Source organism: Podarcis raffonei, chromosome 1 (genome assembly GCF_027172205.1).
Source record: "Podarcis raffonei isolate rPodRaf1 chromosome 1, rPodRaf1.pri, whole genome shotgun sequence".
Lineage (NCBI taxonomy): Eukaryota > Metazoa > Chordata > Lepidosauria > Squamata > Lacertidae > Podarcis > Podarcis raffonei.
The window spans coordinates 42,229,166-42,257,101 of record NC_070602.1 but is presented as its reverse complement, the minus strand read 5'-3'; the positions used below and the strand labels follow the sequence as shown (position 1 = coordinate 42,257,101).

The 27,936-nt window shown below is 44.2% G+C and overlaps 1 protein-coding gene across 2 annotated transcripts in view; it reads left to right on the top strand.

The window, feature by feature from the left end:
* CCDC9B (coiled-coil domain containing 9B) overlaps positions 1-27,197 on the top strand; it is a 46,411-nt gene extending 19,214 nt beyond the window's left edge. For both annotated transcript variants that reach the window (XM_053382401.1, XM_053382410.1), the window contains exons 6-12: positions 7,592-7,666; positions 13,988-14,172; positions 15,374-15,429; positions 16,735-16,788; positions 18,082-18,187; positions 24,016-24,073; positions 25,674-27,197. In XM_053382401.1, coding sequence (XP_053238376.1) covers positions 7,592-7,666; positions 13,988-14,172; positions 15,374-15,429; positions 16,735-16,788; positions 18,082-18,187; positions 24,016-24,073; positions 25,674-26,399 — 1,260 coding nt within the window. In that variant the 3' untranslated portion in view covers positions 26,400-27,197. The remainder of the gene's footprint in view (positions 1-7,591; positions 7,667-13,987; positions 14,173-15,373; positions 15,430-16,734; positions 16,789-18,081; positions 18,188-24,015; positions 24,074-25,673) is intronic.
* The last annotated feature ends 739 nt before the right edge of the window (positions 27,198-27,936 follow it).

The window sequence follows — 27,936 nt, the reverse complement described above, 5'->3', positions numbered from 1 at the left end:
GCAACCTTCAGTGCTGGATAGAGATGGGGAACAATTCCTCCCCTTAAATCACAGCATTTGTGTGCATATTTTGTTGCAAATTCTATTGCACTTCATGGGTGTTTTCATGTATTTCTACTGTAAAAATAGACAAATTCTGCAATAAAATGGACAAACATGTAACATAAACTATCTTTGATGAAGTGTGCTCTCTTGAGACATAGACAGAAAAAAGGAATGTTAGATGCGACACTGAAATGGGGTTTCTGCCTTGTTATTACTGTGCCTGTCTCTGTGAGAGTTTGATGTTCAACTAAAAAAAGGCCCCAAGCAATTAGCAGGAATAAAGGCTGTTCATTCAAGCTCAGACTTGCCTTCTCAGCATCCTCTGTTTCTTTGAACTGCTCCAGGGAATTGTCTTCTTTGTATTTTACTCTTCTCTTCATGTTTAAAGCTCAGGAGAACTACTGACTCCGTACTCTCATGTAGCTTTCAAAAGCTGCCACTTTCAGATGCTGCAAAATCAGCTCAGGAATACTTTTATGTCTGGAGCCTTGAATCGGCCCAATACTATTTCACTAAGCACAGGGCAGGAAGCGTGGTGCTGTATTTCTCCATGGGACAAGCTTTGCTATTCACTCAACAGTCATTCATCTCTTCTGTGAACATACCCAGAATTAAATCATGCCAGACAGTTGTCTGACGCGGGTGGCGCTGTGGGTTAAACCACAGAGCCTAGGACTTGCCGATCAGAAGGTCGGCGGTTCGAATCCCTGCGACGGGGTGAGCTCCCGTTGCTTGGTCTCTGCTCCTGCCAACCTAGCAGTTCGAAAGCATGTCAAAGTGCAAGTAGATAAATAGGTACCACTCCGGTGGGAAGGTAAACGGCGTTTCTGTGCGCTGCTCTGGTTCGCCAGAAGTGGCTTAGTCATGCTGGCCACATGCATGGCTGTATGCCGGCTCCCTCGGCCAATAAAGCGAGATGAGCGCCGCAACCCCAGAGTCGGTCACAACTGGACCTAATGGTCAGGGGTCCCTTTACCTTTACCTTAGACAGTTGTCTGTCATGTTTGGGAGGATATTACATGATATCTGGAATAGGGTCACCAACCAGCTTTGCTCCTTGGTCTTTACCACTACGGAGAAATTGAAGGAGGAACTATCCCTATCTTGCATTTGCTGAAATAACAGGATTGCAGGGGTGGACCCTCGCAGGCAAACGTAGACAAACTGGATGTAAATTATTCCCTTCAAATCCCCTGGGAAGTGGCTGTAGCTCAGTGGTAGGGCATTTTCTTTGCACATAGATGGTGTTAAGTTCAAACCCTGCATCTTCAGGCAGGACTGAGAGAGATCTCCATCTGAAAAGCTAGAGATCAATCAATACACCAGCGTTTTCTCAATCCCGTGTACCCAAATGTTGTGGGACTACAACTCTCACCATCCCTAGCTAGCAGGTAGTCAAGGAGGATGGGAGTTGTAGTCCAACAACATCTGGGGACCCAAGGCTGATAAAGGCTGCAGTGGACAATACTGAGCTAGATGGAGCAATGGTCTGACTCAGTAGAAGACAGCTTACTATGTTCCCCAAACTGGTCTAGAGCCCCACTGGTGGGGGGAATTCTCAGATGAAGAGGGGACTTCTGTTTCTGAAAACCTTTAAAACACACATACATACACAAACACACACACAACTCTTTGCTTATAAAGGGCTGCTTTGCCTCTGAAAGTTGGGCTATATTTGCATCTGCATCCATAAATTATCATATGCAAATTTTATGCAGATTTCTGTCATGGGCCTCCCTGAACATGAACAAAATGTTCAAAATCCCATTTAAATAAAATAAATAAACCAGGATGGGGAAGACAAACTGGCTTTATCCTCTTTTTTCCTACAACTGTTGCCCTATAGTTGTGTGTGTGTTAAACCCAACCAGTCACTTTGTATCACTCAGGATGCTTCCAGATGGGATGAATTGTGGGATGAACGCTTCTCATGCATGCAGGGTTTGGGGGCGGGCAGGGCAGGCTGGAGCATCTGCACAATGTTGTTCTTATCAAAATGCAAGCCCATATCTCCCACCCCCCACATTTTCTTTGGATTTTCCCTTTCTGGGGAAAAATCAAAACTGCTGGCAGTGTCCCTTTTCTGATATCTCAAAGATCTGTTTACATTATTAAATTTCTGTCTGAAAGCACTCCAATCACGATACTTTTAAATGGAGTTGTTTATACTTGCTCTCCTGTGTGCATGATGATATACTGAGTGTCAGCTCCTCTTGCACTGGTGCGTCTATCTGCACAGCCAGTCTGAGTCAATTTTGTATTGTCTAAGGTAAAGGTAAAGGTACCCTGCCCGTACAGGCCAGTCTTGACAGACTCTGGGGTTGTGCGCCCCTTTCACTTAAGAGGCCGAGGGCCAGCGCTGTCCGGAGACACTTCCGGGTCACGTGGCCAGTGTGACAAGCTGCATCTGGCGAGCCAGTGCAGCACACGGAAACGCTGTTTACCTTCCCGCCAGTAAGCGGTCCCTATTTATCTACTTGCACTCGAGGGTGCTTTCGAACTGCTAGGTTGGCAGGCGCTGGGACCGAGCAACGGGAGTGCACCCCGCTGTGGGGATTCGAACTGCCGACCTTTCGATCGGCAAGCCCTAGGCGCTGAGGCTTTTACCCACAGCGCCACCCATCTAGAAGTGTGTTAAAAGGAAGGAAGGATTCAGGGGCCCCTGATTAGGCGTTTGGCTATGCAATATTGAATGTTATCTGTTAACTCTGCTCTATCCTGTTTCGCCTTTGTTATTGTTATTTTTTAAACCAATTCACAAACCAAGAACATATACATTGACCACTAATAATGAACCATATGTTGCAGACATTACTGCAGATATATTATTCTGATTTTTGTGATATACAAATGACAGGTGAAGACTTGGTCTATTAATTTGTATCATTTATGATCCTTGTTTATAAAACCCAATAAAGAGTTATGTTTAAAAAAGAAGGAGGTAGGATTCATGCAGGGGTGGATGACAATTTGGAGATCTTGAGTGCGCTTTTGCTTTTCACTCCTTCAGAAAGTGGTGGACTCTCCTTCCTTGGAGGTTGTTCAGCAGAGGTTGGATGGCCATGTGCCATAGATACTTTAGTTGAGATTCCTGCATTGCAGGGGGTTGGACTAGATGACCCTCAGGGTCCCTTCCACCTCTACAATTCTATGATTGTCTGATTCTATCACTCCTAATGGGGCTGCCAGTTTCCACCCTGCACAGCTGTTGCAAAGTCAGGCAATTGTTCCTGCAGCTGCCATGTATGGTTACAAAACTCAGACCAACCAAAGTAATAAATAGTGAGAGCTTTTTGGCAGCAGAAGACCTAGAAGTTGACAGGATTCTGCATGAATTGGTAGGCAGCTGCATCAGCTAGACTGGAGACAAGGCAGCCCTGTGTGCTGTACGCAAAGCATGTCTTGCTGTTGTTAGGAAGCCGGCTGTCAGGAGAGAGAGCAGGATTCATGCTCGTGCCAGTCTTTCTCCCATGCAGGTGAGTGGAAATAAGGAGAGCTGAATTTTCATGGAAAATTTTCATGTCCCAGACATCAGGATATTCTTCATTTTGGATAATCTGCCTGCTGCTCAGTTGTGACAATTGAACAACACAAACATTTATAAAGTGCCTGGAGCTGTTCAAACAGACTGTTAGTGTGGCTACAATTGATGCTTATTTAAATTATTAGCAATTGGGACCTAACCCAAAAAAATCCAAAAATTCTGTTCCTCACTTGCAAGACTAAGCATATGTTAAGAAAGAGATTTGATGACTGGTTTCTTTTAGAACATAGTATCATTTCTAAGCTGAAACTATTTAGTTTCTTTATAAAACATGCTCTTTGAAATGTATGTTTCTCCCTGTTACCCATATCTTTGATTTGGAGAAAGGCAATGTTTTTTTTCTAAAAAAAATGTGTAGGGGTACTTTCATTTTGACTCAAGAAAATCACCATTTTATAGTTCAAATCAGGAAAAATAAATACAGTAAATGGACAAAAGTACAAAGATTCACAAAATGTTTAAGGGTATGTGTACCCCTGCATCCCCCCAGAAAAAAAGCACAGGAGAAAGAACTATAAAAACCACCATGTCAGAAATTGCTGCAAGGGAAAGGGTAGTACAAACCCCCAGAAACTTGTTTACAACCCCCAGCCTGCATGAATGCATGTCGATTGGTGGGAGAATGTGGAATGAAAGTTTTTGGCCTCTGTATGGAGTTGTTGGCAGAGTCCTGATAATGGTGGCCTGAAGGCCCCTCTTCACTACCCCAGGAGAGAGCTGGGGTGGTGGGTTCCCTGGATGTTTGAAGTTGAGTCTTGGATCCAAACTATGAGAGATAGATGCATCTGGAGCATGTGGAAGTTTTGCATACTACTTTTTATTTCTGTGTTGGGCATTATTCTCTCTCCCCGGTTTAGTTTCAAGCTGTCAGATTAGCTTGGCTTGTTCATATTCTTTCAAACAAACTTGTACAGATCTTTTTTGTATTTATTTAGTGATGGTATTATTTCTCGTGTGTGTGTGTGTGTGTGTGTGTGTGTGTGTGTATTTGTTATATATTTAATTATTCACTTGATACGTTGTGAGCACTTGGGGCACAATTTTGTGGGAAAGTGTCAATAGATGAGGCTGATCATGAAAATCTTGCAGTACAGAAACCTCTGTTCAGCATTTCAGCTACCCCATTTCACCCCACCCCCAGTTTTCTGCCCCCTCCAACAGTCAGCCAAGGTTCTCAATGGACTGTTATGAGGGCCTCCCACTTTATGGATTTCCACCCCCAAAATATTTTTGCACTTCTGTAAGCTTCAAGATTCTTCCAAGTCTCCTTCCCTCTTGCGTACTGGGATGTGGGGTGCCTTTTGGACTACATAGCAAGATAATATCTGCTTATGTGAACTCCAGCCCTAGTGGAACATGAAGTTACTGATTTCCAAATGGTGCCACTTGCTAAAAGCCTGTATTGTTGCTCAGTGGCTACTGGGGAACTTGGATAAATCAAGTGGATTATGTGTACATGATGCTGGGCTTTGAGACTGGCTGCCAGCAGAGAGATACGTATTGTGGATTCCTCCTCATAATAGTTCAGATGAACTGCTGTTCTCTGATTAATAATGTAAATATTACAAAACTCCAATAAGTCTCCAGTGACTGCTTTCCAAGAGAAACTAAATCTGATCATGCATTGCCTTCCTGGAACTTCTCATTGCCCTGGGAAGTGAAGTGAGTGTTGCACGATAGATTCTAAGCATTGTTATACACTCCTCACTTTCCCTGAGTGGTGGTAAGTCCCAGGAATAGCATTTCTGAGTCATTTCCTTTGGCTGAGAATGTACCGGAGATTCGTGGTGCCTTGGTAATATCTCTTTGTTTACAAATAAGCAAGCAGAGATATTGCTAGCAAGCAGACAACACAAGTGCTAATCTCACACAAGCTCTCAATGAAGCTACAGCTGTACCTCTGCTTCAGCCAACTGCAGCTAGGAATATAGCAAGCTGCTGTATATCAGGGTCAGTTTAGCTATTTAGCCTAGTACTGTCAACTCTGACTAACAGTGACTCTCCAGGTCTCAAACAGAGAGGGCTTTCTCATCACCTGTTGTGGGACCTTCAAAATGATAGGATGTGTTCTGCCACTGAACAATAGTCACTTGCCAGAGTTTCATCTTTCTGTCTCTGTGGCAATTCTGATGCTTCTACTCCAGATGTCTTCCAGCTGCATGCCAAGGCCCCACAACGCAGTTGCTCCCTATGTAATGAGCAACCATACAAGACAGCAGCATATAGATTTTGAGTTCAAATAGGCCACAACTTTATTGGTTGCAGATGTGAAAGGTTTGGCATTGGGTGAAGCCATTTCTTTAAATCCAGCCCATCTGCTGTGAGTGTACCTAAGGGTAAATCACAACATGGGGGAGGCCCTATGACCTACATCAAATAGGGGTAGCCCCGGGGGGTCCCCTCTGGAGGAGTTCTATGGCCCTAGCCCCCATCTGGGCATCGGGCAGAAGCAACTCTTCATGGATCCCCTTAACAGAATACCCTTAACCAAGGAGGGGCAAGAAGAGGCTACAACATCACCTCCAGACCAGACTAAGGCTTACCCAGTGCCTAACCTCACAAAGTTGTGACAATTACTATGAGGTAGGTGAAAACCAAGTGGCCAATGCCAATTGGACAAGTGGAAAAATTCCTGCCTGCCCAGCCCTGAACAATGGCAACTGATATGGAAGATCCCATGAAAAGATTGTGGAGGAATGCTGGCCTGCCCACAATTTATTCCCTATGGGGTGGGCCCTAGCAACGCCCATTGGCTGGGTTGACCCTCCCCCTGAAGAATCCCCAGACCCAGGCTTGTCTACCATTGGCCAATCTGCAGGCCGGCCTGCAGTCTTCCCCAGCTGGCCACCAGATCACTGATGTTAAAGGAAAACGGAATGTCCTTATTACTGCATATTCATTTGTGCTCATGATTGGGGTGGTCATGGGTCATGGGTCCTCTGTCAATACTATTTGCCCTGAAGAAGTTTTGAGGCAGACATACTGCTTCTAAACAGCACGTAAGGTCCTGCTAAAACCCTGTAACTTTTCATGCCACAAATGCTCTGGGTTTTTTTATTGTCCTGCTTTTGTTGTTAGACTCCCTCTAGACAGTAATAATGTAGAAGCACTGGAGAAGAATCAAAGAACGATTAATAAAGCAAAATAAATTTACCACCAATGCACTATTACTGGGTCAAGAACATGTTTCAGAATACACCTGCAATATAACAGCAGTCGGGAGATGTCCTTTGTCAAGATTTTTTGCAAACTCGTGTACAAGCAGAAGCACTTCTTTTCTTGTTTATGTTGATTTATCACAATGCATCAAACAGCCCTTCTGTGAGTGGAAGGTGCTTTCTGCATGCAAAAGGGTATCTTTGGGGCCAACCCACAACCAATGTGATATTTTCCCTCTATAAAATGAGAACAATAACCTGCACCACAAGATTGTGGTGAGGGCCTGCACGATAACTGAGGAAGCTCTAGCAAAAGTTAAGCACCTTGCAGTCCCACTGAGAATGAAGATTTGGCTTAAATTATTCCCATGGACAACCTGATGGCTTCAGAGTGTTTAACTCTAGCTGAATCGTGCCCAGAATTTGTAAAGCACTTTTCACATCAAAAGTGCTATAGAAATAGCAAGGACTAACTAACTAACTAACTAACTAACTAACTAACTAGAGAAATGTTCCAGTGCTATTTGTGTGTGCTAATTTTGGTTGGAAGTGCTCATCTTGATGGTAAAGACAAGGCTTTTAACTACGGATCTGCTTTTCCTTTCTGGCAGCAGTGTGGAATAGAAAGGATTTGGTAAGAATTTTGCTCTTGTCCTTCTTCCCCATCTTGTTTCCCAACCTTTTCCTCTGTTCCATTGTCTGGACCTGACAATCCTTGGTTTCTTCTGTATTGTCTGTTCTTAAAAAAATTAAAATTAAAATCCTGGCAGGAGAATCTGATCTTTTTAGCTTGTGCTGATGCTTCTTTGCTCCTGAATAAATATTCCCTTTTGTGTCCTTGCAGGTGGATGAAAAGAGAACGGTGGAGAGGAGGTGGTCAGAGGGTGACAAACATTCAGAGAATGTGCTTGTCAGAAAGGTGAGAGCAGTCTTTAATGACAATTTCCGTCAACAGGGAGCAGGGCTGACTGGCTTAATTCACTAACCATCAGTGGCTGGATTTGACAACAGAAAACACCAATTCACAAGTCAATTCTGACTAAATGCACAAGAAGATTCTGACTAAACCTAAGGAAGAACTTTCTGACAGTAAGAGTGGTTTGACAGTGGAACAGACTACCTTGGGAGGTGGTAGCCTTGCCTTTATTGTTGGTTTGCTTTTTAAAAAACATTTTGAGGTTTGCCTCAGGTGCCAAAATGTCTTGGGCCGGCCCTGACAGTGGCTAGCTACAACATGCACAGCTGAACTACTTAAATGAGCCAGTTGGCTTTGTGCCCTGATTTGCCACAGAGAGCATCCTAGTGCTTATGTGTTGGCTGCAGTATTGCCACCAGTACTGCATGGTCAGTGACAGCAGTGAATGTAGGGGGAGACGGAGCTACAGGAAATTCTGCTTAAGGTCTTTAGAAGGATTCTTCCCTATCAGCAAATAAGGCAGTTTTGCTTGCCACTATGTTTATCTCACACTGAGGTGACTTGTGGGCACAAGACACGTGACCTCATTGTAAACAGAGATGTGTCCGTTACAGGTAGGTAGCCGTGTTGGTCTGCCGTAGTCGAAACAAAATAAAAAAATTCCGTCCAGTAGCACCTTAGAGACCAACTAAGTTTGTTATTGGTATGAGCTTTTGTTTGCATGCACACTTCTTCAGATGCTAAAGGGGATAAAAGCAAGCACCTGATGCACCGTTAATCGATGGCTTGGTCCAGCCAATCCGTTTCCAGTATGGTGCAATGCTAAGTAATGCCGTTTTGTGGGATGCCATCACAGTGCTGTTCAGCACACAGGCCACCAGAGGGTGCCAGAAGCACAGGACGACTTTAGCCATCCTCACCTGAATGTATTACATTTTCAAACAGCAAAGGAATAGGAGGGGGAACTTGCTTGCCAAGTTGAGTGCTTTAATTTGACAAGGACTGCAGCCAAGGTGCAGGAGGGACCTGCTTTACTTGGAGCGCAAAATGAAGCCATGATGCTTTGCTTGAGGTCAAAAAGGTTTGTGGCAGGAAAATGCTCAGGCTGGGCATGCAACGCCTGTACTGTTCCTGCGCCATCCTTGCACCACCGTGCAAATTCTTTCACTGCTCCATCAAGCTGTATGACTAAGACCTGTCACACGCGATTCATTCTTGCAGCTGTAGTAAGCTCTTTGGGAAGGAGGGGTGTTGATCCAGAGGCTGCTAACTGCCGGCGTTAACAACGAAAAACACGTCACTCTCAGATTGCAAGGGGGTGACTCTTTTTTTGCAATAGATTTGGCTCTGCTCACTGTTCAGCGCAGACCCAGAAGGAAGCCTTGGCTCCCTTGAGCCGACGAATGCTCGTAATTAACGGAGCACAAATTGAATAAGCCTCCCTTTCCCGGTGAAGTGATTCATTAGCCTGAGCTCCAGCTGCAGCCCAGGGAGCACAGTGAGCTGATCTGATCTGTGTCACTCCCTTATGGCCCAAGAAGCGCAGCTGTGGCCAAGCTGAGCTGAGGCCCTGGTCAGCGTGGTAAACAGCTCCCTGCCCTTGCCCTGAGCTGGCTCCCAACAGTGAATATCTGCTGCTCACTTCCTTAATACAAAGTGCAGTCATCCTTGGAAAAGCTGGGTTGCTTCTTACATCTCATATTGCCCAGAAGATACATGATTCAGCAGGCAAATCTGTAAACATGAGCTGCCTCCCCCACCCGCTTCAAGCCACACTTTCAGTTCGAGTTGGCTATATTCTACAAAGCAGTTCATCATCCCTTCTGATGGCAGTTCCACCCCTTGTTTAGACTGAGGGGGTGTCGATATTTGGGAATCTAGCACTCTTTTTTGAGCTATTAAAAATAAACATATTCTGGCTAAATCCAGAGTCTCTCACTTGAGCTCATAAGTCAACAAACAGTGGACATCAGCTGCGATTCTTGCTGATCAATTTGCCAGGTTTGGAATAGTCATTCCAATTCCCCTGCACAGTAATCTCCTAGATGTCCTGGATACACCCCCCCCCCCGATTCATAGATTTCATTCACATGCTATTCCAGTGCTCCAGCAGGCTCTCTGATATAGAAATATATCTCTTATTTCTCATTTCTCATCAAACTCCTGAGTCTGGCAGGTGAGGCGCAGGTATGGTTATGGGAAGCAATTTTGGGGAGGCCAGAAACGGAAGTGGCTGGAGGGTGTCCTGAGCCTCTGGGGTGCTTTTCTATTGCTCACAGTAGAGATCCTAACTTCTTGCTTCTCCACCCACATGTGGGATAGGCTTGTCAGGCCCCTAAATTCCCTTTGGTGGAGAAGTAAAGTGTTGCTGTTCTTTCGCTCCTTTGCCCACCCACATAGGTGTGTCTCCTTGGCAACAGGTTCCTCAGCCTCTAATTTTCCTCAGTTCTATTTTGATCTGCAATGAAATGCCAAGGGTGTTAATTCTTGTTCAGGGTGTGTGCGTGCGTGTGGCCTTCTTTGAAGGGGAGAAATATGGAATATTGATTTATCCGCAGACAATGAACGTCACAGGACGTGTATATTCAGCAATATGCTCTGGGGCCTCCCTTCAGTTCAGAGAGCTGCTGGTTGGCTCCCACATCTGGTGGGCTACACTAAACTCTTGCTGTGTTGATGGCTTTCTTTCAAATTCATTCCTTCTTGTTCTGAGCAGCCACTTTTCGTTAAGGTCTTAAGCATTCAAGCAAGACCAGCATTCAGCTGCTACAACGCCGAATGGAACAATAAATCATGAGGCCTCAGGCAGCGCAAGCAAACAAATTTCCTGCTCAAAGTACATTGTTCTGACTTGTATACTGGAGGCTCATTATGCAGCATGCTCTGAGCTCCCTGTCCTTCTGGGACCAACTATACAGGTACAAACATTTATACGTAGTGCAGCACTATAGCACTTTCCCCCAGCATAGTGCACGCCTGATATTTTGGACCACAATCCCCTTCAACCCACATCAACATGGCAATGCTGGCTGGGGCTGATGGTAATTGTAGTGCGAAATACAGTGGTACCTCGGGTTACAGACGCTTCAGGTTACAGACTCCGCTAACCCAGAAATAGTACCTCGGGTTAAGAACTTTGCTTCAGGACGAGAACAGAAATTGTGTGGTGGTGGCGCGGCGGCAGCAGGAGGCCCCATTAGCTAAAGTGGTACCTCAGGTTAAGAACAGTTTCAGGTTAAGAACGGACCTCCAGAACGAATTAGGTTCTTAACCCGAGGTACCACTGTATCTGGAGGGCACCAGGTTGACGAAGGCTGCTCTATAGTGTGGCATAGTGGCTAGTTCATGAGTTGTTAACTAGGAAGGCCCAGTCTCAGCTGTCATCTCACTAGGTGGTCAGAGTTGGGCTACTCTCCCTCAATCTCACCATCCCATCTGCGGTATAAGATAAATAGTGGCCTGTCTAACCACAGGACTGTCCTTTTCTTTAGGTAGAGGTGGCTGTCTCAGGCAGCTGATTTGGGTCATGAAAAGGCAGCCAGCTGTTTGTTATTTATTTTACATTATTGTATTTTTCCTGCAAGAGAGAAGGAGAGAGAGGTGGGGGTTTTTTGCCTCAAGGTCCAAAAGAAGCTGTTCAGCCTTGGATACCAGGCCCCTTGATTTGAGGAGGGCACCATTTACTGCTCCAGCTCAGGTAGTGAGCATCTGTTTTAACAAATCTTGCGATCAATGAGCTGTGCGAGCCATTTGTGTAACTGTGTGTGCCAAGTGAGCAGTTAGCCATTTGCATTTGCCACCTCAGGAGTGTGCGGTGTCAACTGTTCGTTAATCGGCATTAGGTGCCTGTGCAGAATTATCTGTTCTGATGAAGCATTTTGTCAGGTGTTGAATCCTGGAGTGTTTCTTGGAAGAGCATCAACACAAACTTGTGCATGGGTCATTTGGAAGCCCACACAGAGGAGATAGTTCCTTTGTTCCTTAGGGGCCCCAAACATTGGCACCTAGATGCCTCCATTGCAGAGCATCCTTTGACGTTCTGCAGCTCAGGAGGATATAGGAAATAAAGAGCATTTAAGCTACCCAAGACTCTCAGATTACTCAAGCAGGGGATTTTGATTGGGGTGACATGCAACAATATATTCCTAGCCATCATCATCATCATCATCATCATCATCATCATAATTTATTATTTATACCCCGCCCATCTGGCTGGGCCTCCCCAGCCACTCTGGGCGGCTTCCATAGAAACCAAAAATACAGTAAAATATCACACGTTATAAACTTCCCTGAACGCCCAAATGACAGAATCTCCAAATGATACAAGTTTCCAGGGGTTCCAGGGTTTGTGTTTCCTTTGGAATGAGGCACAGCAGAGACTGTGGTGTCTTTAGGTTATATGGCTTAATTACACATAATATACAACCTGAGCCTATGATGGAGGGGTTGACTCAGGCTTTGTCTTTTGAACTATCAAAGAGCTGAAGGAGGGGCTCCACCCATTTGCTGTCTGACACAGAGCCCCTTTTCCTTTGTTCTCTTAATGGCCCATCTCCTGGGTAATTACCTCATGAGGAAGCTAGCCTGTTTTATATTTTAACACTTGCAGATTTAAGGGATTAAAGGATTCTGGCACCCACAAACTGATAACAATATAAAGAGGAAAGAGGGCAGGCCAATACATTGTTTTTGTTTGGCCATTTATAATTAGTATTTTATTCTTCCTTTTATAATGTTCCGCTGTGCTGTTTTTCTTACTTTGTTGCATTTTAGTTATTTGATTGTTTTAGGGTTTGTTTGTTTTTAGTTTTGTAAACCACTGTAATATCTCCATGAATTGTGGTATATAAATACTTTAAATAAATAAATAAATAAATAATAAGCTAAGTAGTATTTTTTACTTGTTTTTTAAAGCATACTTATACTGCCTTTTGACTATACATTCTTTGAGGTGGCAGGACACAGGCGGTGCTGTGGCCTAAACCACTGAGCCTTTGGGGCTTGCTGATCGGAAGGTCGGCAGTTCAAATCTGCGCAACGGAGTGAGCTCCCATTGCTCTGTCCCAGCTTCTGCCAATCTAGCAGTTCGAAAGCATACCAGTGCAAGGAGATAAATAGGTGATTGGACTTAATCCAGAGGTCATTTACCTTTACCTTTGAGATAGCTTAAAATATTAATAACCAATAGGCTCAGTTTGCAATAAAATCCAATTAAAACAGCACAAAGTGGGATATGTAAGCAAAACAACAAAAATAGCAGCAGATAAAAATAGCTTCCCAAACTGGAGCAGGAGCTGAGAAATGGAACCGCAAGAGAATAGCAGCTCAGCCATTCAATACGTAGGTGTAAAAAAACTGCCTTCATTTAGTCCCTAAAAGCCAATGATGACTTAGCACCTTATGATTCCATGGGGGGGTGGCCTTCTGTAAATTGGACACCACTACAAAGATGACTTTCTTCCCTGTCAGCACCTACCTTATTTCTGAAGGTGAGGGAGGCTGGAGCAGGACTTCCGAAAAAGACAGCTTCACAGGGTCAAGCAGCACAAAACCCCCAACAATCTTTATAAAAGCCCCTCCAAACATCGTTTTCATTCTGCGTTCATAATTATGGTGCTATTGGAAGTGGCCATCGCAATCCAGCTTTCAATGCTAGTTGCACCAGCAAACATTTCAGGGTGGCCAGACTGCTTTGTTTCTAATTGGTGTATATCCTGTAGCCTGAAATCCCATAACTTTTCACATCACAAATGTTCTGGGTTGTTGTTTTTTATTGTCCTTCTTTTTGTTGCACCTGAGCCACTTTGGGCAGCAATAATGTGGTGACAATAGGAAAGCAGCCCAGAGCAACTAATAAAGCAGAATAAATCCACCACTAAGGCAATTCTTATTATGTCAAGAACATGCTGTGGAATATGCCCACAATAAAACACTTTGCTTGCGACACCACTTTTGAGAGCTGATCAAACTAGGCCCAAACAGTAGCTTCCTGACTGGCCAGCATGATGGTGAAGTGAAACTTTTGCAAGCCTAGAGACACCTACTTCCTCCTTCGTATTCCTTCCCCTTTCACTACCCTTTCTGAAGTCAGGATAGCTGCATCCAAGTGCTGAAGGAGCCGAGTTGTCATTGAGAAGCCCTTCAAGCAGCCACCCATATACGAATTGGATTGGCCATAACGCAGGAAGGTGAGATGGTCAGCCAAAGGACCAGCAGATCGAAACAGCCTAAGAGATTTATAATCGCTGCAGTGATCATCAGCTTGAACTCTGGACGCCCAGGAAGTCCTTCCACATTAATCACATATTGTTTTGTTTCAATTAGGAGAGAGGAAAATCTCCTCAGAAGAGCCCAGGGGATAAGGGCTCTACCCTGACCGGGAGAGAGCGGTCGGAATACATGCGGTGGAAGAAGGAACGGGATCAGATTGACCTGGAGCGACTGGCACGCCACAAGAACGCAAGGGGGGAATGGCGACGGGCTTGGGACACAGAAAAATCAGAGCACATGTAAGTTGTCTCCCAGTCAACACACACTCTTCATGCTGTAGGCCAGGCATGGCCAAACCTGGCCCTTCAGCTGTTTGGGGACTACAGTTCCCATCATCCCTGACTGCCGGTCCTGCTAGCTTGGGATGATGGGAGTTGTAGTCCCAAAACAGCTGGAGGGCCAAGTTTGGCCATGCCTGCTGTAGGTCATCTTTTACCAACCCAGTGCCCTCCAGTTGTTTCGGACCAGGGCTTTTTCAGGCGGAACTCACCGGAGCTCAGTTCTGGCACCTCTCAGGTGGGTGCCATTGGCATTCAAAGAGAACAAGGGAAGTGTTCATGGTGAGTTCCGGCATCTATTTTCTAAAAAAACAGAACTGTTTTAGACTACAACCCCCATCAGCCTCCCTGTGCTTGCGCTTGATGGGGCTGGTGGGAATTGCAGTCCAAAACATCTAGAGGGTACCAGGCTGGCCAAGGCAGATTGTAGCCTGCAAAGAGGTCAGTGATAGGAAAAATATCCTGGAGGGAGCTAGAAAGCTGATGGGAAGTAATATGCTTCATGCTACTCTTGGGGCTTTGTGGACTTTATGGGGCTTGTGATTGCTAGAGAAAGAGGTAGTATATCAATGTCTGTGCCTAAATAGATGGCTCAGAGTCAACTACCCACAGAGGATCCATTATAAGATGGACTCTCCTTCCTTGGAGGTTTTTAACCAGAGGTTGGATGGCTATATGTCATGGATACGTTAGTTGGGATTCCTGCATTGCCGGGGTTGGACTAGATGACCATTTGGGTCCCTTCCAGTGCTAAAATTCTATAATTCTATGAACATCAGGGCATGTGCAAGTTAAGGAGAAAAAGGCAACTCATGTTGATAAGAAAAGGGCCCCTTGTAAAGGAGGACATCACAATTTATATTTGTTTAACTAAAAGCCAGTCTAATTTACTAGTGAATGCCCTCCATACAGTCCACAGGGATTCCGAAGGGAGATACTGGTTATTTTGTATTTTAAAACTGACCTAAAAACACAGAATTTGCAGCCAGCCACTTGGCAAAACTGTTTGGCAGCAGTTTTCAGGGCAGGCAAAAGCAAGGACTGTTTCATAACAAGGGGTGGGTTCACACAGTCATTTGTTAATGTGTTAAATTTAACATGACCTTTTGGGAAGATTCTTCTCTGCCCCAGCTTCATACCTGAACTATTCTTTCATTTGCAGGTTTGATGATACTAAAGATGGAGAGCCAGCTTTGGATTGTGTCCACAACAAGAAAGGTGAGCAAAGGACTGGACATGTATTTACCAGCAACTGCTTTTCTGACTGCTTTTAACTGTTCTAGAATTGGTTTCCTTTTCCTTTTTGTGCTTAAATTGTGGATCTGTTTGCCCCCACTCCCCAGACTCCTTCACAAGGAAGGACAGAATAGACATTCAATAAGTGAATAAATAAGTTGATGTCAGGTTCAAAAAAATGCAACTCTTGCATATCTTGTTTGCTTTGTCTCAGATATTCAGGCCTCTCCTAATGTGGCTCCAAGTCTCAAGGCTACTTCTTTCATACCTTTTTAAAGGCATGCCTTTGTCAGAAGATGCTGGGCCCTTGTCACTCCCATCCCAGTTTTTCATGTCTTCATTTTGAGGTGTGACCCACAGTAGTAGTTTTATGTCGTTGAAGTGGATGGTGGAAGACACCCCTAAACCTGGTGTGCAAACTTTCAAGAGCAGTTGCTAAGCCAATCCTGTTTCTGTGTGGCTCTCTAGGTGGGGGGAAAAGCATGTATGTGGGAATAGCAATGTTAAGCAGTTTGTCCAGTGTTTTGGAACAGGGGCTGAGGTTGGGGAATCATGGGCAACTCTCAAAGATTCTTGCACTGTGTTCTTTCTTTACTCATGTGAGTTCTTTATTTCTGTACCAGCTGGGGATATGAGACAGTTAAAGTGCAAATAAAACAATAATTTTTTTCCTGTACCATAAAGGAAAAGTCAGAGCACAGCTTGCTTCTTAGGGCTCTCATGTGTGCTGCATGGTATTCTCTTGAGATGTTCCCCAGAACTCCATCCCTGAACTCTGCATTCACCAGAAGGGACACTCCAATTGCCTATATTGACTAGGTCAAAATCCACTGTCTGCCTTTGTAATAAGTCTCTGACTACTGTGAAAATTAGAAAGTTTTTATCTTGGGGGTGGGGGTTAGAAAAGAGACTGAAGACAGTGCCTCTAAGCGAGGCAGATAGAATTCAAATTCTATGTTCCGATTCACAAAACAAAAGATATTTGGAAGCAACTTTTCAATAAATGTTGAAGATTTCAACCTGCACATAGATTTCTAAAAAAATGTTCACTTTTTTTTGCTCACCACTGTTATACTAGCTCTTTTTTCGATTCCCTTTTCACCAATGTACAGATTTTTATATTAGCTGATGAATCCTCTGATCCTCCCCTTCCTAGATGTGCAAACTGTTTTTACATCAAATTAGGCAATCTGTGCTCTGCTGCTGCTGCTGCTGCTGCTGCTGCTGCTGCGGGATGGAATTTGTTGTTACATGATCCTGCTCTGTTACATGCTTTGTCCTTTCAAGGAGGAAGAAATGCCAGGAAGTCCCAGCACCGAACCTTGCCTTCTGAAGGAAAAAGTAAGTCTCAGGAACAGGGCTGAGTTCAGTTCAGCCGTAATGTAAATGCTGGCTTTCTTTTCCATGTCAGATGTATCACAAAAACATTTCCTAGATAGGAAGTTTTTGCCCCCAAGACCATCTTGCCATCACTCCAGGCCCAGAGTTAATGTTGCATTTGTAGAGGCCCTGGATATCATACTTTCCCTGACCTTCAGATGCTAATTGCGAATATTTCTGTGGGTTTGTGCTTCCTTCCATTGCTATATTTCTGCTGCTATTTCTTGCACCTTTCTGTGACATCACAGCTCGATGGGAATATTTGGGACACTGAAGTAAAGGAGAACTGAAATCCCCCTCCCCCAAAAGCAAGATTCATCAACCCTATACTGTCTCTTTCCTTGCAAAGAGGGCACACTGCTGGCTAACAGCCAAGGACAAAGCTGACGAGAAGCAGAGCAGAAATGCTGTATGCTAGGAGGCAGGCTGGGGATGGTTCCATATAGGACAATCAGAGTGGGCATGTTGCAGGGGTTATAGTTTCCAGACATGTGAACCAAAGCTTTGCAACCAGGGAGCATTCTGGGAATAGTTGAAGAGGACTGCACCAGGAAGTTCCATGGACTTTGTGGCTGAATAGCATACAGAGATGGGGGAAGAGTGGTATTTGGATAACCAAAGAAGCAAGCAAGGAAATAACTGAATCAGGACAGGAAGGCTCACAAAAAACACCCCCACTGTTTGATTTTGGAAGTTTGCTTAGGCATTTCTAGCCAGCCTGCCTCCCCCTCTCCCTGCTATGAAGAGCCAGGCAAGCTCCCACCTATACACTGACCAGATCCAGACCTGCTTAGCTTCAGCAAGCTTGCTGAGTGGCACACGCCTTCAGACCAAAATCCTGAAACCCCATGAAAGTGGACACTTTTATCTTTCTCAGTGCAATCCCCTTGTCCCTGGCTAACTGCATGGGTGACATCCAACTAAACAGGCCAGTGCAGTGACGTTCAGCTGCACGTAACTTCTCGACCTTCTCCTCATCCCATGCTCCCCCCCTCAATCTGTTCCGGAGAGTAGGGGGAACCCCTGGAAAAGAGGTGCACAGGGAGAGAAAAAGTGGGGAGGTTACACTAGAGCAAAACGCTTTAGCTGTGCAATGTAACTGTTTCATTGGATACCATGCAAGGATTCTGTGACACTTCTACTTCCAGTCCTCATGGCTGCTGGGCCCTTCTTTAGCCATGGATGTCAGAACTGCGGCATATTGTGGCCTGGTGCTGGACTGGCTAGCCTTGGCTCATGGCATTTTTCTTTTAGGTGGAGGTCAGCACAGAAGAAGCACCAGTGAGTCTGCTGCCAGAACATTGCCAGTAGTGAGCAGTAAAGCCAGAGGGAAGGACAGACTAACAGGCAGAGCCAGAAGGTAAGGGAGCAGCTTTCAATGGGACTTCACTGCCTCTGGCGGGAGGCCTGCTCAGCCAAAATGAGCATCTCCACTCAGGCCTTATCCACACTTCGGGTTGCCATATTTCAAAAAGTAAAAACCAGGACATCCTGAAATTTGTTGAGCTTTTTTACGGAAACCCCCAAGTTGTTGAGCTTCTTTAAGGAAAACCCAATTTTTCTATTGACTTGCCTAAGATCCAGGACAAAGCACCGCCTTTCAGAAATCCCCCCCCCCCATGTCAATTCCACCTTTGAAATCCTGGTAATATCTGGGGAAACCAAGCCCTTTTGCCCCATGCTTTCCAAGCTCAGCCCCACGCTTCAAAGCTCCGTATCCAAGTGTTCTTTTTCCCCACCCTGGAGTGTTCCCCACGAAAACCCGCTCTATAAAGCAGAAATGCAACAAATGGCAATTGAGGTTTTCCACAAATTGCCATTTGCTCCAATTCAGTGGTTTGTTGAAAGGGAGACGTCAGTAACACAAAATGCTAATGGAGACTGCTACTCCCAATTCTTAAGAAAAGTGAAGACTTCTTTACTTATTACAGTGCCAGCCTAACCATGTGTATTCTGAAGTAAGTGCTGTTGAATTCAGTGAGGTTTACTCTTGGAATCAAATCTTATCCAACTATGTTGCACATTTCACAAATAAACTGAAACGAACTACCATATTTTTCACTCTATAAGACGCACCAGACCACAAGACACACCTAGTTTTTGGAGGAGGAAAACAAGAAAAAAAATATTCTGAATCCCAGAAGCCAGAACAGCAAGAGGGATCGCTGCGTAGCGAAAGCAGCAATCCCTCTTGCTGTTCTGGCTTCTGTGATAGCTGCGCAGCCTGCATTCGCTCTATAAGACGCACACGCATTTCCCCTTACTTTTTAGGAGGGAAAAAGTGAGTCTTATAGAGCAAAAAATACGGTATTTGCAGAACAGTGTTCCAAGTGTCATAATGCACAGCCCATCTTCATACCCACTGCTCCCATCTCCAGGTCATGTACTGTTTGATTAGTTGCTGATCTCAGAGCTCTTGCCATCCATTCAAAAATTTGACTTTCAATGGACAAGCACTTTTCCCCCTTTAAAACTTACCAATTACAGTCCCTTTCGGGGGGTGGGGGGCAGTATCATGAATAAACTGTTTCAAGAATAGATTGCATCACTAAGGAAAATGCACATGAATACCCAAAGGCAATGACTCCAGGAAGATAATTGCAACAAATCATATTTCCTTTTTCCAGACTATACTGAAAATGAGTTCAATTGCATGAGTAATTCTTTGTTAGTCTGTCCCAAATCCAGAGTGGGGGCTAGAATAGTGCCAATAGGAGGTTTTTCCCCCTAGCTGCATAATTTTCGTCAGGATTGTGGCTGGGTAGGAAAGTGTTAAACTTTCTTTCTCCAGTACACTACAGTGCTGGAGAGCCAGTGTGGTGTAGTGGTTAAGAGTGGTGGACTTGTAATCTGGTGAACCAGGTTCGTGTCTCCGCTCTTCCACATGCAGCTGCTGGGTGACCTTGGGCTAGTCATACTTCTCTGAAGTCTCTCAGCCCCACAGAGTGTTTGTTGTGGGGGAGGAAGAGAAAGGAGAATGTTAGCCGCTTTGAGACTCCTTCGGGTAGTGATAAAGCAGGATATGAAATCCAAACTCTTCTACTGTGATCTTAGTGAAACTCCTCCTGCACCTGTAATTAAAGAAAGCCTCCCGCCCCGCCCCCTTGCCCCACCCCACAAACATATCCTTAGTCAAGGAGTGCCAAGACAAGAAGCTAGAATTTGACTTACGCTTTTTGGAATTTTCTAGCTATTAGACCACACTATTGATAGAAGCAGTTTCCGTTTATTTGGTCTATAGATGTACATCAAAGATGGTGTGGCATTATCAGGGCAGTTACACTGGGGGGGGGGGAGAGACGACAGTATACATATGCACAAATTGTGCCTTTTAAAATGAGACTATAACAGAATCCGCAAATGAATAGAAATTCCATGCAAGTATTATTCGATTCCTCCTATCCTAAATTCCATTAAAATCTAGTCCAGAACATCAGAATTGCTCTTAAAAGTGCCCTTGGCACATTGCCATTTGTCTCCTATGATTTTTCGTCTCAGAATTGTCCACATATGGACAGTAACACAACTGCAAAGCAGCACAGTATTTCCACGGCCACAGTGGTAATATGCAGCTTATATTAGGCAAGCAGTTGTTATGCATGAGAAGGGAAACTTATTCCAGGAGAAAGATGTTGTTGTTGGGCTTTTATGGCCCATTAAATATAGTCTGCTTATTCAACTTTATGTGTGTATCACAAATCACACTTGTTTTTTTATTCCTTGCTGGTGTTTGAGTTAGAGCTTTCAAATTAAATCGGTGTGTTTGGACTTGCCTTTATAAATGAGATTGTTCCTGAGACTTAGCCCTTGCCCGTACAGCAAACTTAAATCTCTTGCTTCTTCCAATAAGTAGCATTGCTTCTGTCTGTAATTAGGAGCAATTATGCCATTTTTATTTCTCGCAGCATAAAAATGCTTTAGGAAAAGGGTGAAAATACAGCTACATTTGCATTTTAAAGCTCCACTGGAGTGGGAAAACAAAGCAAACCTCTTAAGACCAACCACCACAGCACAGGCAAACAAAAAAATATAGATACGGTTTGTTAAATCAGGGGTAATGAATGGCTTATTCTTTTATCAGCTTTGACTTGAGCTCCCCTACCCTGAAACCTGATAAATTAGATAAGGGGTCAGCAACCTTTTGCAGTCGTGGTGGTGGGCCGGACTATATTTTGGGGAAAAAAAGAGAACGAATTCCTATGCCCCACCCAGAGATGCATTTTAAATAAAAGCACACATTCTACTCATGAAAAACACTCTGATTCCTGGACCATAAACGTGCCGGATTGAGAAGGCGATCAGGCCGCATCCGGCCCCCGGGCCTTAGGTTGCCTACCCCTGAACTAGATAACACCATAGCAGTACTTGGAAAGCAGTTCTTCCCCACTTGTAATCATCGGGGCAGAAGCTGAGGCTGGAAGGCAAGAAGTGATCATTGAGTCTGGTAATAAAGTAAACAGTGGGGAGCAAGAGAAGAATGGTAACTCTGATCACAATGCCCACCGAGAAACCACCTTCAGTGCCACCATAAGATATATACAAGGTTATAGCCACATCCATAAAATACTACTGTCCCCCTCTCATGAAAGTGTAATGAAGTCATTGGGATCCAGTTCCTGGGACAGTCCCTTGCTGGAGACACAATTCCCAGCCCAGAGAGTGTAATTTCAGCACCAGAATCAGGTCATTTGCAAACCCAGCTTCTCTAAGCACACCAAGGTGGAGCTCACCCTCCAGCAGAAGATTGCGAGTGCCCCATCTTACAGTGCTATACCAACAACAGGTGTTGTCCAGCAGTGATGAAATTGCATTTGTTTCAGAAAGGCAGTTTCCCGCCCACCTCCTAGAGTGGTATGAATAGCAAATCCCCATAGGAGTTCAGAGTAGTGGCAACAGCGCTGCTCAGTATCCAACAGTGCTGCTGCTTCTGCCACCAACCTCTGATGATGAGGTTTATTTAATTTTTTTATAACCACCCACCTACCTGCTGACACACCTGAAGTGGCAGCATGGTGATGTAAACATTAATGACTGAAGTCCATAGCACAGACTGGGTACCAACGGTGCTAGAACTTATATAAAAATAGTAATGCACATGTGACCTGAAAACAGGTACAAAAGAACAGCTGCCAGTGGAACAAATGAACAGGAAAAATCTCAGCTTCATGTTCATTAATCTCTTTTTCTAAAGGGCATTAGCAACGCCCTCGTTCTGTGTTAATACAGTACTGTAAGATTGGGGTTTAAACAGAAGGGGTTTAATGAATCCAGGAGTAATGCTAGAGATTGACAACAGTCCTAGCCAAGTTGCCAAGTAACAACTCCGCCCTATAGTTTAGGAGATTGGCTGATAGTTCTAAACTGCTGCTGTTCACAATGGCTAGGAAATATCTGAAGGGGAAATACGGTAACTGTTATGAGTTGGGGGGGAGGGGCTGTACGCCCTTCTAATTTTTGGATCCAGCAAGTGTTAAAATCTGAGCAAAGATTCAAATTTCTGGAATAGCCAAGCTAGTTTCCTGGTGAGGTAATGGGTCATTAAGGAAACAAAGGGAGTGACTCTGTGCCAGATGACAAATGGCACAAACTTGCTGGTAGTTAGAAAGATAAAAGCCAGAGTGGAGAGTGGCATGATGTGAGCTAGAAGCTGGAAGCTGGAAGCAGCAGGCTGGGAAGCCAGAGAGTCAAAGCAATGCCTTTTTCTGGTGGAATCAAAGGCTGTGGCTATGGAAGAAGCAAGACCCTCTTGGGGTGTTAATGCTGCGAGCCCCTCCATCATAGTCTCAGGTTGTATATATGTGTAATTAACCACATATCCTAAAGACACCACAGACTCCACTGTGTCTCATTCCAAGAAAACTGAACCCTGGGTAAGCACCTGGAACCCCTGGAAACTTGCACCGCTCGGAGATTGGGGTGGCATGCAACATAATTCTTGCATGCACCCCCAGCTAAGAATGAGGTGATCTCCCTGTGAAGAAAAATTGCCTTGACAGTGACAAAGTCTGGCACATAAATGGAGATTCCTTCCAAACCTCCTGTCCATTGAGCATTCATCCCAATTTGGTTGCACAACATTGGTGGGAAGGTTCATAGAGGGCAATTTAGTGAGCATTCCCAGGGAGGTGATGCAATTTTCTGTCAAGCAAGTGGTATTCCACATTTCCTACTGCATTTTACTGTCACTTTCCTTATTGCAAAGTCCGATTTGAGTGGGGAGGGAGCGACAATTCAGCTTTAATTGTGCAACCTGAATTTGTCAGTATGAACTAAGATGGTGAACTTTCCTCTATCACTCCATCTTCACACTGAGGAAAACTGAGTCACTTGGATTTCTGCTTTCCTGGAAAAAGTGCTCCAATTAGTTGTATTTTCCCTTGTATACTGAAGAATATAACCTCCCTGTAAATATACTATATACATTGCTTTGCTAAATTTTGTACTATTTTAATAGAAACTTTAATAGAGTCTGTGTCAGGAAAAGCGGCAACAACTCACCTGTTACTTGCTCTGTGTGTGTGAAATAGAAGATACTCTGGAATACATTCCTTCTCTTGGTGTTAGTTCGCAAACTGTGGCAGACAGCTCCATAAATCACTGGTACATGCTGTTAGTCTAATGACAAATGTCTGGGAATAGAAATTTGATTTTATGGTTTTTATTATATTACAGTTTTAACAATCAGCTTGTGAAAGATTAATGGCCCCTGATGAACCTTTGGAATTAAGATGAATATGCTCTTTAGATGCTGCGAGTGCAAATGTTGTGATGAATCTGGACAATCTGAGCATCTTTATAAGAAGGATTGCCGCAAGAGCTAACATGGTTTATAGGCAGTTTCCAAAAACGGAGGCAAGCATGAGCAAGAACAGACCTCCTGTGCTCTCACTCCCTGGTTTTTGAGAACTGCTTAAAGAAACAATAACAAGGAACACAGACTTAATCCCAACTCATCCTCCTCATCCTCTGATATCATAGTTAGTAGATAGTCAGTGGTTACATGCTTCACCTTTTCTTCTTAATGGCTGGTTGTTACTGGTGGAAAACATGGAATCTTGTCTAGGGTTGTGTTCAACACCCTCTGCTCTGCAGGGAGACGGAGCTCCCAGATTAGGCAAAACAGCTAGTATCCAAAAGGGAGTCCTATCAACATTTGACAACCCTCATTTTGTGTGTGATGTTTTACAGATGGGATGCCAAGGAAGGTGAAGAAATGCCCTTTGTAAAGGATGAACCTGATAAGCAGGTGAGTCTACTCTATAGAGTGTTGCTTAGATCAGGAGTAGGGAACCTTTTTTGGTTCTGTGGGTCAGATCCTTATCAGCATCTATCCTCGCAGGCCAACTGTGATGGGTGGGTGTGGCTACCCACCTGTTGTTTTGGAGCTCTTTGCAATCCATTTTTGTTTTAACAACCCTGGACAATTTGGTTTCATCAGCAAGCTTTGCCACCTCAGGTGGGCATGCTTTGGGGGAAACAGCCTCCTGAGAGATGTTGGCAACCCTGGCAAGCCAGGTTTGGTCCACTGAGCAGAAGTGCCTTACCAAACAAAATAACACCAAGCCTTGTGCTTTACATTAATTCAGAAGAACTACAGCCCTTGGTTCTTAACTCATCAAAGTAGGGTAGTGTCTTCCATTAACTGGGGGGCCAAGCTGGATGAGATTCTCACTAATGCCTGACCAGGCTTCTGGAGGTTTATGTTTCTTGAACTGAAATGCATCTAACGGGGTTGCAGATCTGATTGGAGTAAGGCAGTGGAGGAGAGAAAGAAGATGCTTAACTCTTTCCCCTCACACTGCTTTTATGTAGATACACACACAGAAACACATCTAGTTGCTTTCCCTCCCATGATGGGAAAGAAATAATCCTGTATCCTCCTCAAGGATTGGGTTGTAGCTATGTTGTACCTATGAACTCTGCTGTCACTGCTCCAAGATTTTCAGCTTCATACTACTTTTCAGCTTCATTCTACTTTGGCACACAGAAGCTTGCACTGGGAAGGTGAGAAAAGCTAATCCTTTAACCAATGCTTATGAGTATGAGGGAAGATCCCTGTGTTACCAGAGTGGCCTGGGAATTTCTTCAACGTTGCCCAGTCCCAGGTCACAACAGTTATATTGCGTATATAATATATTCTGTCTCTCCAATAATAAATCATTAATAGGCCAAATCCTATGCAGTGTATTTCAAAATATGCCAAATTGATTTTGAAGGGTTTGGCCTAATATGGAGATGTTTGTGTAAATGATAAATTGTTTCATTGCGATGAAGAACTGTGCATATTTTAAAGTACTGTACATTTTCCCACTCTGGTTGCTAGGTGGTTTTTTTAAAGGGCCATTTGTGCCTCAGTTGTTTGCATGCCCCAGCACTGCTTATAAACAGGAATTATGTGAGCCAGACAAATCATTTCCTGCATCAAGTGTGGTGTAGTAGTTAGAGTGCTGAGCTAGGACCAGGTCCAAATCACAACTAAGGCTGCAATTCTATAACCCCATGTTGCCTTTGAATTCAACAGGGTATAGTTCTGAGTAGGAATGATTAGGATTATGTTGTAAGCCATGAAGCTCACAGAAGAAGGAGAAGGAGAAGAAGTTGTATACTGCCCTAGACTCCTTAGGGTAGTGATAAAGCGGGATATCAAATCCAAACTCTTCTCTTCTTCTTCTATACCCACAAGTCTCAGTAGCTGTGCTTTAGTTTTCTCTCTAGTGAAAGGGAGACTTTAGTCACCTCTGGTAGCCAGCTACTGATACCAACAGCTTTGTAAGGGTAATCTGTTGTTTCTTTAAGTCAACTGTGTAATAAGTAACTAAGCAAAGTTTTGTCTTCTGTCATTCTAGAGATCCTCGACCAATGAGCAACTGAAAAAACAAGCTCTGGCTAGTGAAGCAGTCAAGGAGCATAACTTCCCAGCAGGCCTAGAGAATAATATAAAGCCCCCAGAACACAGTGCTCCCTTGCCTCAAGCCCAAAGAGATGAATGGAACCAATCTGCAGGTGAAGAGCAGGGTGCAAATGAAAAAGCCAGGAGGTGCCTAACCCAGGGCATGTCTCCCGCAATCAGAGCGGATGAGACCGCGGCAGATCTCAAACTCAGTAAGTCAGTAACTGGGACTGATTTGTCTCCCATGGGCAACTATATGAATAGCAGCTCTTCTCAGGGAGTGCCTGGGAATGTGGTGCAGACTTCTGGGTGCGACCTTCAAGAAATCAATTCCATAGTCTATGGAGGTGGCTTAGACAAAAGTGCGTATTGTGAACGGAACCCTTGTGGGGAGCAGGCAGGAAAAGGTAGTGAGCTGTTGAACAAGGAAGGAGGAAGTGGTGAAGGCCAAGGGCTGATAACAGTAGGACAAGGAGAAGAGAACCAAGTTGGTGGCCTCCAGAAGGAGATAATACCTGCGAAAGAACGTGACACTGCAGCCTGCCTTGTTCGAACGGAGGAGTCCAGGCCTCCATGTAAAGAAATTCCAGATCCAACGAATGAATATGTACAGGAAGGGGCACAAATGAGGAACAAGGAAGAAGACCAACCTCCATCGTGCAGTAACAAAGCACAGGATTAAGACCGAACACACGGCTCCATAGAGGCCAAAGGTGAGTGCAATGCTAGCCCCTCCACTTGGCGTTTTATGTAGATTTCTAGCCTGCTCTGTCCCAAGAGCTCAAGCCTGGTAGCTCAGTTACACCTAAAAAGATGGGACACCAGCATCCAGGAAGTTCTCCTGCCCATCTCCTACTGAAATGAATCATACTTGGCTCTTGCACTGGTAGGACTGTTTTCATTCATTACACTGAGGTTTAAACAGGAGAACCCCCTCGTGGATTCAGTCCTTGTCCCTTAGGAGCACAGCTCACAATATTTGACTGGCCACTTTATGTTGAAGAGCTAGGCATTATTGTGATGACTCTTGGAAGCTGCATTTTCTATAGGTTGGTCAATTCCCACTTACTAGGCACAGATCCTAATATTACATGGATGAATCTGCCATTACGCTGCTAAACGGTTCACAGCAGAAGATAGTAAGCAACAACCGGCTTCCAAATGATTACAAGCTGTAATGAGAAGGCAGCTCTCTTCTTCAAAGCTGCATGTCTTAATCTTGGGCAACCCTGCTGTGATCCTACTAAAGATCATCAAGACCATTCATTCATTTGTTCAAATTATCTAGTTGGGGGTGAAAAGGAAAACCCCTGCAGAAGCAGAATGCTCTTCTCCAGCAGTGCATGCAGTAAGGTAGGTCTTTTCTTCCAGGTTATACTTTCCAGACTTTTAGGTTTCAAACAAACATATTCAGCTGCCATTCCCAACCTTGTTCCAAGCTGTTTCCTTCCCAGAAAACCACCAATATCCACAGAGCAAAGCTGAGAAACGTTGAGTAAAATGGCTAAACTAAGATTTCCCTGGCAAGTGCACAACTTACAAACACGGTATTTTAATAGCAGCAGCAAGTTTGGGAGTTAAAATTCTTATCTTGCTCCTTTCCTTGTTCACAGTCTCCCAGACAATTCAGTAGACTTCCTCCAAAGTGAAGAAATTGTGCCAGCTTTCTAACAAAAGCCAAATATTACATGAACTGTGACATACTGGGAGTCATGTTTGTTCTTTTAATAAGAGAATACTGAATAGTACAGAAGGTCAACAATTTGAAATCTGTTTGTGGCTAGTTATTGGCTACTTTAAAAAAATAATGTTATTGGTCATTATTTTAAAAATTCAAGTGTCAACATGTTATGTAGTTCTGTACACAGATCCAGCAATGTCATACATGCATTCAGAATTCCCTTGGCCCCCGCCCAATGTCAACCCCATTTCTTTCACGGGGGCCACTGATTTTTTCATGCATTCCTTTACAAATTCTAATCTCCTCCCTCCAGCGAAATGAATGGGGCAGCCAAAGTGCAGTAGAGCTCCATGCACAAAAGAATACTGTGAGATTACTCTAGTGTTAGAGCAGGGGCCTTAGGCAACATGGAGATGGCAAGCTGCCCAGTGAGCTAAATGTCAATTTGGAATTTGATTTCCTTTTCAAAAACTAAATAAATAAATTGAATTTACCATTTAATTTAAAAGATGTTTATTTTTTAAAAGAACTTTCAATT